The sequence below is a fragment of the Cebidichthys violaceus genome, unplaced genomic scaffold, assembly GCF_023349555.1.
Source record: "Cebidichthys violaceus isolate CVI_PGR_0920_01 unplaced genomic scaffold, fCebVio1.0.p SCAF_99, whole genome shotgun sequence".
Classification (NCBI taxonomy): Eukaryota; Metazoa; Chordata; class Actinopteri; order Perciformes; family Stichaeidae; genus Cebidichthys; species Cebidichthys violaceus.
Genome location: NW_027176985.1, coordinates 509,910 through 520,330, shown reverse-complemented (window position 1 = coordinate 520,330; position 10,421 = coordinate 509,910). Strand labels below are relative to the sequence as shown.

General features: G+C 43.1%; 1 protein-coding gene across 3 annotated transcripts in view; it reads left to right on the top strand.

Moving 5' to 3' along the window:
* znf462 (zinc finger protein 462) overlaps positions 1-10,421 on the top strand; it is a 47,855-nt gene that overhangs the window by 20,305 nt on the left and 17,129 nt on the right. For 2 of the 3 annotated variants that reach the window (XM_068704691.1, XM_068704692.1), the window contains exons 2-5: positions 1,059-1,309; positions 1,518-6,733; positions 7,411-7,545; positions 9,909-10,333. In XM_068704691.1, the coding sequence (XP_068560792.1) occupies positions 1,099-1,309; positions 1,518-6,733; positions 7,411-7,545; positions 9,909-10,333 (5,987 nt within the window). In that variant the 5' untranslated portion in view covers positions 1,059-1,098. The remainder of the gene's footprint in view (positions 1-1,058; positions 1,310-1,517; positions 6,734-7,410; positions 7,546-9,908; positions 10,334-10,421) is intronic. The other variant, XM_068704690.1, reaches the window with a different exon arrangement.

Here is a 10,421-nt window from a genome sequence, read left to right as displayed (position 1 = left end):
ATTGAAAGTGCTGATGAAACAGCTGTGAAATGATGGCCACATCATCAATTTCCATTTTTCTGTCCAAGTCCAAACGGCAGAGAAGCCCAAAGACATAAAGCCTTCATCTCTCCGTTGATTCATTCAATCTTATTTCAGAGCAGTTGATACAATCTGATGGAATAGTCTGCTCTAAATACTGAGCTGTGGAGCTGCTCTCCAGCTGTTGCTTATCCCAAGGTAATAAAAATGGGACAAATCAGCCCATAATCCCTCCTCAGTCCCTCCATTGTTCTTAGAATGATGCTATGCTCAAAAATGGGACCTTCTTAGTATTCCGAGTAACATCAGCATCTGCTGATTTCTCCTCTTTGTCATGTTTTGTGAGGCTTTCTATTGCCTTTTGTGGACAGCTTCAGTCGTTTAAGAGATTGAAAATAATTTCATTTTTATATGAATTTGTGACTCTTTATCTGTGCGGTTTTGTCTTCATAAAGAGACAACAGAATGTTTTGCAGTTTTGCATAAATGAACAAATGTGTCTTCTTTATTACATTTTTGAAAATATAACTTTTTGCGGTACTTCAGTGGCATATTTCATGTAGACCCGAAGGATCATAATGGTTTAGACTTTTTTTTATTATATATTTTGAACACATGATCATTTAAAAACTTTGTATGTTTTGCTTGCCATTGTCTTACTTAATATGTGGGAAACGTGCATCTTACATCCTGCACTTGATTATTCTTTGCTCACAGCAGGAATTGCCATTGGTAATCATCTTAGATCATCACCAAGCTTATTTTTATGGAAGGGTATGTTCGCTACCCTGAATATTGAAGCATTACGGAATAGTATTATTCCTGCTTTGTAATAACTCTGTACATATGAGTCTCCATGCCAAAGTAAATGTCCCTTTACGTGCACTGTAAATGGCTCCTATGAATATTTTAACACAACTGTCATAAATTACTTTTATTTTCAATCCCACTCACTTAATTAGACATGTATTCTGCTGCGTACTTATTGGAAAATACTGCATGTCCTCATGAGTTTTTCTCTTTCTTTTTCTTTGCAGGTTTCCCTGATTTTCCAGGGAGTGCTCCCTTTTTTCAGTGATGGAGGTATTGCAGTGTGACGGCTGTGACTTCCGTGCCGAGTCATATGATGACTTGAAGACCCACATTCAGGAAGTGCACACGGTTTTCCTGCAGCCTGCAGATGCAGATGAGTCTGACTCTCTGAAAGACGAGGACGAAGATGAGGAGGAAGCGGAGGAATATGAAGACAAGGATGACCGGGATTATTCAACTCCTAAAGCTGGAATGAGTATGTCGACCATATCAAATCGGATGTTACAGTTTAATTTGTGGAGGATTATTTCTGTTTGTTTCATATAACTCTTCATAGTAAGATGATTTTATGTTTTATTGAGGAGCATAACATGTATGAGTTGATGCTGGTTTTACTGATTGAAACAACAAAATGTTAATGTACTTTCCATCAGATATCTCACCTACTTTCTCATCTTTTTTAGGCCCCAATACTACTGACAATTCCAAGCAACCACCACAGAAGCAGACTGCTGAAAGCCTCCTGCCGTTTTACCAGTGCAAGTTCTGTGTCCGTTACTTCAGATCGAAGTCATTCTTAAGAAACCACACCAAAAAAGTGCATGATACTGTAGAGGAAGATTCTGATGCAAGTATCTCCTCGCAGAGCGCCGAGCACCCCAGCTACACCATTATTATGCACAGTGACAATTCAAAAGTGTATTCCTGTCAGTATTGCACGTACAAGTCTCCACGCAAAGCAAGAATAATGAAACACCAACTAATGTATCACAGTAAGGTTCCCGTAGAGAGCGCTGGAGATCCTTCAGAATACGATGAGACCGGAGAGGAATCAGACTCAGCCAGTGGACTCATGAAGGGAACATTTGCCTGTGAATGGTGTGACTATCAGACTGACCAGAAGGACAGCTGGACTAATCACGTGGTGAAGGAACACAGTGACAAGGTCAAGATAGTTTCCTGCATTGAGGAGCTGGAAGGAGAGGCAAGTGCAAGCTCACCCAAACCAGATTCTCCCTCCTCTTCCCAAAGCCAAAATAGATCAAAGATGGGTTTCACTGAGGTTCAAGGAAAGGAAGAGCCGGAAGGAAAAACAGTAGAAAACACGTTGGAGGAGTCAGTCCCAGAGATGTCATCCTTTCAGTATGCAGTAACACCCAACAGCACAGGTTCCTCCATTTTGTCCAAGAGGTTTGCGTCATCTGACGTCTCCAAGAGTGTCGTAAAGACGGATGCCAACTTACTCAATGAAGAAGACTCTAAGAGCAGCTTAGAGAATGATGATGAAGAAGACTTGGGCGATATAGATGATCCCAGCTATACTGGGACCCTGTCAGCAGATGCAAAGCAGCTTTTAACTGATGAGGACAATAAATTACTGGAGACTAAAGGAATACCATTTAGAAAGTACATGAACCGTTTTCAGTGCCCTTTCTGCTCCTTCCTCACCATGCACAGGCGAAGCATATCCCGGCACATTGAAAACATTCACCTTTCTGGTAAAACTACAGTGTATAAATGTGATGAATGCCCGTTTATTTGCACCAGCCCTCTTAAACTAGGCACGCACAAACAGAGCCACATATCTTCAGATTTAGACACCATGGACCTAACAAGTGATAGTCCAGACTCTCACAATGACAACGCTGCAGAGCCAGTTAATGGGGGCAATGTAAGTTCCAAAGTCAATGGAAAAAAGATAACCAGCACACCGAACGACCAGCAGAACCCTCATCGCTGCACACTCTGCAGCTTCTCTACCACAACTCTGAAAGGTCTGAGGGTTCACCAGCAGCATAAGCATTCCTACTGTGATGACCTAGATCCCACTGTCTTTGAAAGCCAGCTGACTGACCAGCCAGACTCTGAAGTGGACGCTTCTCCAATCTTTCTACAAAAAACCCAGACCTCGATTTTAGGACTTGCCACCAAAAAGCCCTTAGTAACAGGGAAAAGAGCCAGGAAGTCCATTAATGACTTGCCTTTGGATTTGTCCTCGGTTAAGAAGAGAACTAGAATTGATGAAATTGCCAGTAACCTTCAAAGTAAGATAAGCCAAAGCCAACAGGACATGATCATAAACCTAGATGACATGGACGATGTAGATGCAGGAGAAAATCACACTAGTGAAGACGGTAGAAACCATGACAATAAAAACGCAGTCTTCACTTATAACACACAACAGCCTCATGCAAGTGATTCAATGATCTCTAACGAGGGAGGCCGAATAGGGAAAAGAAAAAGCAACCCTAAGTCAAAACCTAGAAACATTCCTATATCAATGACTCTCTCAGATGATAGTGAAAACATTTCTGCTGACGCCAGTGACGGTGCTATCCAAGAGAATGCTGATTATTCAGAGGATCCAGGAACTACACGATTCTACTGCAAACACTGTGATTACCACAACAAATCAGCTCGGAGCGTCAGCACCCATTACCAGAGGATGCACCCTTACATCAAGTTCAGCTTTAAGTACATCCTGGACTCCGAGGACCAGAGTGCAGTCTTCCGCTGCTTAGAGTGTTACATTGAATACACAAATTACAATGATTTGCATCAACACTACATGGATCACCACCCTGAAGCAAGCAATGTGCTCAACTTCAACCAACCAGATCTGGTATACATGTGCCGCTTTTGTTCATACACAAGCCCCAATGTCAGGAGCCTAATGCCCCATTACCAAAGAATGCACCCAACAGTGAAAATCAACAATGCAATGATCTTCTCCAGCTATGTAGTGGAGCAGTCCCACAAAACGGGGGAATCGCAAACCCTGAGGGAAATATTAAACTCCGGCCCCAAGAATTTGAACTCAGCCACGTCAACCCCAAGGTCCTCCTCCAGCCCAGTGCCGAAAACGGTCTCCAAGACCCCTGAAGCCAGTGCGGAGGCAGACCCTCTCAAAGATTCTATGGGTGGCAATGTTGTTGTGTATGATTGCGATGTGTGTTCTTTTGCTAGCCCCAACATGCACTCTGTGTTGGTCCACTATCAGAAGAAACATCCAGAGCAAAAGGCGTCTTATTTCCGTATACAGAAAACCATGAAGGTCATCTCGGTGGACCAATCGCAGCCTGTTGCAAACTCATCGTATAATCTCAACATGGCTACGCCTCCAAAACAACCAAGTGCAACACTGTATGGATCAGATGAAGAAATGTACTACTGTAAACATTGCGTGTACAGCAACAGATCTGTTGTCGGTGTGTTGGTCCATTATCAAAAGAGACACCCGGAAGTAAAAGTGACGGCAAAATATATCAAACATGGCGCTCCCACTCCCGGTTTGATGAAATTAATGGATGAATTGCAAATTGCGGCTCCCAAACAGTTTTTGAAGCAGTTTCAAAATAACGGTCACGATGGATCTAACAACACGAGCCCTAAACCTGGAAGTGGCGAGAAAGGAGAGGATGAGCTGTTTTTTTGTCAGCACTGTGATTATGGCAATCGCACTGTAAAAGGAGTGCTTATTCATTACCAGAAGAAGCACAGGGAAACCAAGGCCAACGCGGACCTTGTACGTCGTCACACTGCAGTTGTCCGGAGTCAGCGCGAGCGTGCACAGATGGTTCAGTCGAGCAGTGTTTCTTCTGCCTTGATCCCAGCTCCTCCAGACCCTGAAAACACTACACCCCTACGCTCCCTAAAGTGCAGACACTGTTCATACACATCTCCCTACGTCTATGCCCTAAAGAAGCATCTGAAGAAAGAGCACCCTACTGTGAAAGCCACAGCCATGACCATTTTACACTGGGCTTACCAAGATGGCATTCTGGAGGCTGGCTACCACTGTGAGTGGTGTATTTACTCCCACGCTGAACCCCAAGGCCTGCTGCTCCATTACCAAAGACGCCATCCTGAACACAATGTTGATTACACATATATGGCCAGCAAGCTATGGGCTGGACCGGAGACCACTCAACAAGGGGGCAATATGGAAACTAAACATTACAAATGCAGAGACTGTGCCTTCGAGGCCTGTACAATATGGGACATTACTAGTCACTATCAGGTAGTGCACCCTTGGGCCATTAAAGGGGATGAATCTGTGCTTTTGGATATTATCAAAGGAAATGGCCCGGCTGAAAATATACACCAGGCGATTGCCAATGAACATGTGTCTTTCAATTGCCAATCTGTTGAAGATGATGGAGGACAGGTCATGGTCACCACACCTCAAGAAAGCAATCCCCATCCTACCCACCCACGTCTTTCCATCTCAAACAATCCTTATCAGTGCACTGTATGTCTGTCAGAGTACAACAGTCTCCATGGCCTCCTCACTCACTATGGAAAGAAGCACCCGGGTATGAAAGTAAAAGCTGCAGATTTTGCACAGGAGGCAGACATCAACCCCAGTTCAGTGTATAAATGTCGTCACTGTCCGTACGTAAACTCCCGAATCCACGGTGTCCTAACTCACTATCAGAAGAGACACCCATTAGTGAAAGTCACTGCAGAAGACTTTGCAGATGACATCGAGCAAATCGCTGACCCAAATGAAGGAGATGACAAGTGCAAAACTCAAAGGCAAGGCTACGGCGCATACAGATGCAAAATCTGCCCCTACACGCATGGGACACTGGAGAAACTCAAAATCCATTACGAGAAATATCACAATCAGTCAGCCTCAGAAATGTTCGCTCCCTCGCTGACATATTTCTCCACCGGTAAAGAATCAGAGCCAGTAGCTGAATGCAGTGCTGGTAATATATCAAGCGCAGCAAAAGTCCAGGAGGTCGGTGAATTGGACCTTGCCCTCTCCCAGTTACCCATCAATAAGACTGAGAAACATGCTATATTCAAGTGTCAGCTCTGCAAATACTTCTGCTCCACCAGGAAAGGCATCGCTCGTCACTACCGTATCAAGCACAACAACGTCCGTGCTCAGCCAGAGGGTAAAAACAATGTCTTCAAATGTGCTCTGTGTGCATACACAAACCCTATACGCAAAGGTCTGGCAGCGCACTACCAGAAGCGGCATGATATTGATGCCTATTACACCCATTGTCTGGCTGCTTCCAAGACTATGACCGAAACGCCTAACAAAGTGATAGCACCTCCGCCGTCAGAAGGGGAAAACTCAGAAATGAGTGAAGACTTGCGTTTGGCTGTGGAGAGACGAAGGTGTTCTCTTTGCGCCTTCCAGGCCTTCAGCAGGAAGAGCATCGTGTCACACTACATCAAACGCCACCCAGGTGTCTTCCCCAAGAAGCAGCACGGTAGCAAGCTTGGTCGCTACTTTACCGTTGTCTATGCCAAAGAACCTGAGAAGATTGCTGTCGGTACAATGGCAGAGGACGACAAGGAAGTGTTGCAGGTTCACCTTGAACCCGAGCCGGACAGAGAGGTCGAATGGCTGCCTTTCAAGTGTCTAAAATGCTTCCAGTTGTCCTTCAGCACAGGCGAGCTGCTCTCTATGCACTACAACGATCACCACAGCAATGACTTGAAGAGAGACTTCGTGGTAGCGCCCGGACCTGAGGAGGAGGACTCCGAGTTGTACAAGTGTACTCACTGTGAGCTGAAGTTCCTGGCTCTCCCAATTCTGGCGAAGCATCTGTTGAACCACAATGAGGAGTTTCAGAAGAGGGCCATGAGGCAGGAGAGGAGGAGGCAGCTGCTCAGCAAACAGAAGGCCGCAGAACTTCCCGAGACCAAACCTGAAAAGGTGAGCAGAGATACAAGTCTTGAAAGAATATGAAAGAATCATAGGGGCATTATTTAATTTTCTTTTTTACCATTAATGTCTGACAGAATACACTAACTCTACTACAACTCTTCTGATGCTGTAAGATACTACAGCTGTCATGGTACAGCTGTTCTATGAGTCCTTGGAGTAATGGGCTCCCATAGTTTTGGAAAACAGCTCATAGAGACATAAAATCTCACTAAGAGTATTGTTAATTTATTTTAACAAGACTTTATAAGCTCAAAACCATTGCAGTTGTACTCAAAGTAGTCATATTTTTCCAAACAGAATTAAATAAACAATTATGTATTTCAAATTTCCCCTTTTACTGCCATCTGGAATATATAGCAGTGATCATAATGTGTGGTTAGCTAGTTTCATGATGAAAAATACCATTCATCTTTAATGTTTATTTAAGAAAAGTGTCTGTCTCTAACTTCATGGAGAAACGGTAAAGCTCAGAAATAGCAGTATCTTCTGACTGTGGCAAAATACATCAGTTTGTTTAGATTATACACTTTTATTATTCTTAAAAGGTTAAATAATACATCAAATAAAAATCCTTGTCTCAAAACATTTTACAATATGATTTTAAAATATGTGAAAACTGAATAAAACATTTTCTTTTTGTCTTTTTTTTCTATTTCTGTGAACAGGAAAACCCTGTAAATAACGCTCCCATAGGATTCAGGTGTAACTTCTGCATAGAGATGCACCCCACCCTCCGTGCCATCTGCAACCACCTTAGGAAGCACGTCCAGTACGGAGAAGTCAAAGAGGGACATGTCAAGGTAAATAGAGTTGGATCTATTTTTAGATTTATTTTATGCTGTTATAGTGTCTTATTTAACAGGGGGTTTGTTACATTAAAATAAAACATAAAATAAGAGGCTAATATCAATAATTATTATGATAAATACACATTTCTATTTTATATTTATCCATCGCAAAATTAAAAACAATCTTTTTTTTAAAATGGCATATGTTATTTGTTGGTTTGTGAAATGCATCAAAGGAATACTTTCTTGCTGAGAGTTGGATGAGAAGATTTTTCATATCATCATGTTACATCAATATAAAGCGACAGCCAGCAGCTGGGTAGCTTAGCTTAGCATAAAGCTGTAGTTTCATATTTAGTGTACACATTTTAAAGTGGTATCAATCTTGATATCTAACTCTCTGCAAGAAAGTGAGTAACCGTATTTCCCAAAATGTCAATTAATCGTGCAGCTACTACTTCACAGATCAAGCAAATGTATAGTATGCATTATTTATTTACAGCAATGTAATATTTTACTTACAACACTTGTAAACTCCTCATTTTCCTCTGCAGTGATCTGTTTTACTGGACTTGGATTCTGTTTTTGTTTGTAACTGATGGTGGCTTCTGGGTAGACAGTCTGTCAGCGTCCTCCAGAGAAAACAAGCAAAGCTGTCCCATTGCAGCAGAAGGGGGTGGAGGTTGGGGGTACAGAGTGGTGCGCCATAACTTGTAGGGCAGCGGTGGGTAACCATTCATACATTAGTATTCCACTGAGCCTGCCAGTAAGGGGAACAGGCCTAAGGATCCAACGCCTCACCCAAACGGAGACCTGGTTCTTCCGTCAGACACTCGATCTGTCTTTTATGTATTTAAGATGTACTGCATACTTTGGCAACTGAGGTCTACAAAAAAATGGAGTATTTCTGTTGCCACGTTGACTTTTAGGTATGTTCGGTATATAGGATCAAATGTTAGCCTTTGAAGCCAGTGGCACATACCAGGGTTATGGGTTAACTGCAAGCATTCATGGCCTACAACATCTCTAGCAGATGGAATTTATTGTATGTTTTACACATTGCAGAAGGTAAAAATAAACGTTGCTTTTTATAGTATCAGGAATACAGTTTCAACTCTAGAACTGCAATGGTTCTGATAGAGTTGGATGGAAAAAACAGGCTGACAGTGCAGACAGGGCAGACTGGATGGCAAGGTTGGGTCTGTGGATGCCACATCTTATTTATGGCTGCATGAAGTGCAGGGTCAGGTCCTTCCACAGAAAGAACGAGCTTCCTCAAGGCAATAAAAAAGTCATGGTGATTTTCTGTCTGCCTCTGATGACTACAGAAACCGGCCAGCACTCCAGTAGATGACGGAAGAGGAAATAGATGAAGGAGTTTTGTTTTGCAGTTGGTTCGTGTTGTTTGTTGGTTGATGTGCGAATGTGAAAGGTCTTCTGTTTGACTAGTTTTTTATCCTCCCATTTCTCTCCATGGTGATTTCGCATCAACAGCAACCAGTAACGATGAATCATTATGAATGAATCATAGGACTATATATTGTGATTCACTTTGTTAAGAAGAATTTAATTGCATTTCTTTTTTAGAGTTATACAGGTTGAGATATATATTTTTAAAAAGAAGATAGGAGAGTTGGGAACGATATGTAATAAAGCTCCTGGACCAATTCGAGGGGTAGGACTCAAATTTTCATGTCACATTCCATTTAGATGGTGCAATCAACTCAATATCAACTAAGTGGTGTGTCAGTAAATACTGGCAGGCTACAGAGTGTCAGGTCAGGGTTGGAGTTGGACCAAGGTTCCTATTAAGGCTTGCCTACGTTGGACTTGACAGTCATGTTTTTTCAGTCATTCGTTCTTGGACCAGAAACACTTTCATTAGCGGGCTCTCACTGCAGCGTAAAGTATTTTGGACAGGTGTTTGGCTGTTTCAGGAAAATGATTTCAATAGAAAGGCTTCCAGGTCAATGATATGCCCACATGTTGATCTTCAGCACAAATGGATCCAATTGACAATACAGAGGATGACTGAGAGAGCTGTAACTAACTGAAAATGATTGCTCAGAGCAGAACGAGAGGTGTTAGACAGATGCTTAACTGTTGCTTATGTGCTGTTAACATGATTTGCCTGATTTAGGAAAAACACTTAGAGGTGCCAGACTCTAAGTGATACTTCATTGAACAGCCATTTTTTGTCATCTGGTAGCTGATTGAGTATCAACATTGGACTATTCAAATACAATTGTTACCCTTCATCTTTCTCCTCATACTGCAGTGGTGTGCATCCGCATAACAAAAAGACTGCGACAGACAAAAAGAACAGCCGCAGAGAGGTTACTAAACATCTGAGACTTCTACTCTTTGTTTTGCAGCAGGAAGTCAGCGAAGTCCCCCTGACGCTGCCTTCAGAGACCCTGACTAATGGCGACCTCGAGGGGGATGAAGCAGCTGAAACCGACGGCCTCGAGAGACCCGCGGAGACAATGATGGGTCCACCCATGGTCTCCACAGCTTCAGCTGATGGTGCTGTTGCCGCGGAGACACTGGAACCAGAAACTAATGTTATTGAAGGAAGGGGAGCGGCCCTTGTGGCTGCAGCGAGGGCCGCAATGTCAGAGGGCGATCTGAAGCAGCGATTGGCAGCGGGGGGTCACCCATGTGTCCAGTGCGACAGAGTCTTCATGTCCATGCAGGGACTGAGGTCCCATGAGAGGAGCCACTCAGCCATGGCGCTGTTCAGCCGAGAAGACAAATACAGCTGCCAGTACTGCCAGTTCGTCTCACCCTTCAGACACAAGTAAGTAAGAGGAGTCTAAGAATCTTCACAGTTGCTACAGTGGAGTCCCCAGAGTAAATTCGACACATATTTACAAGTATTTCATTTG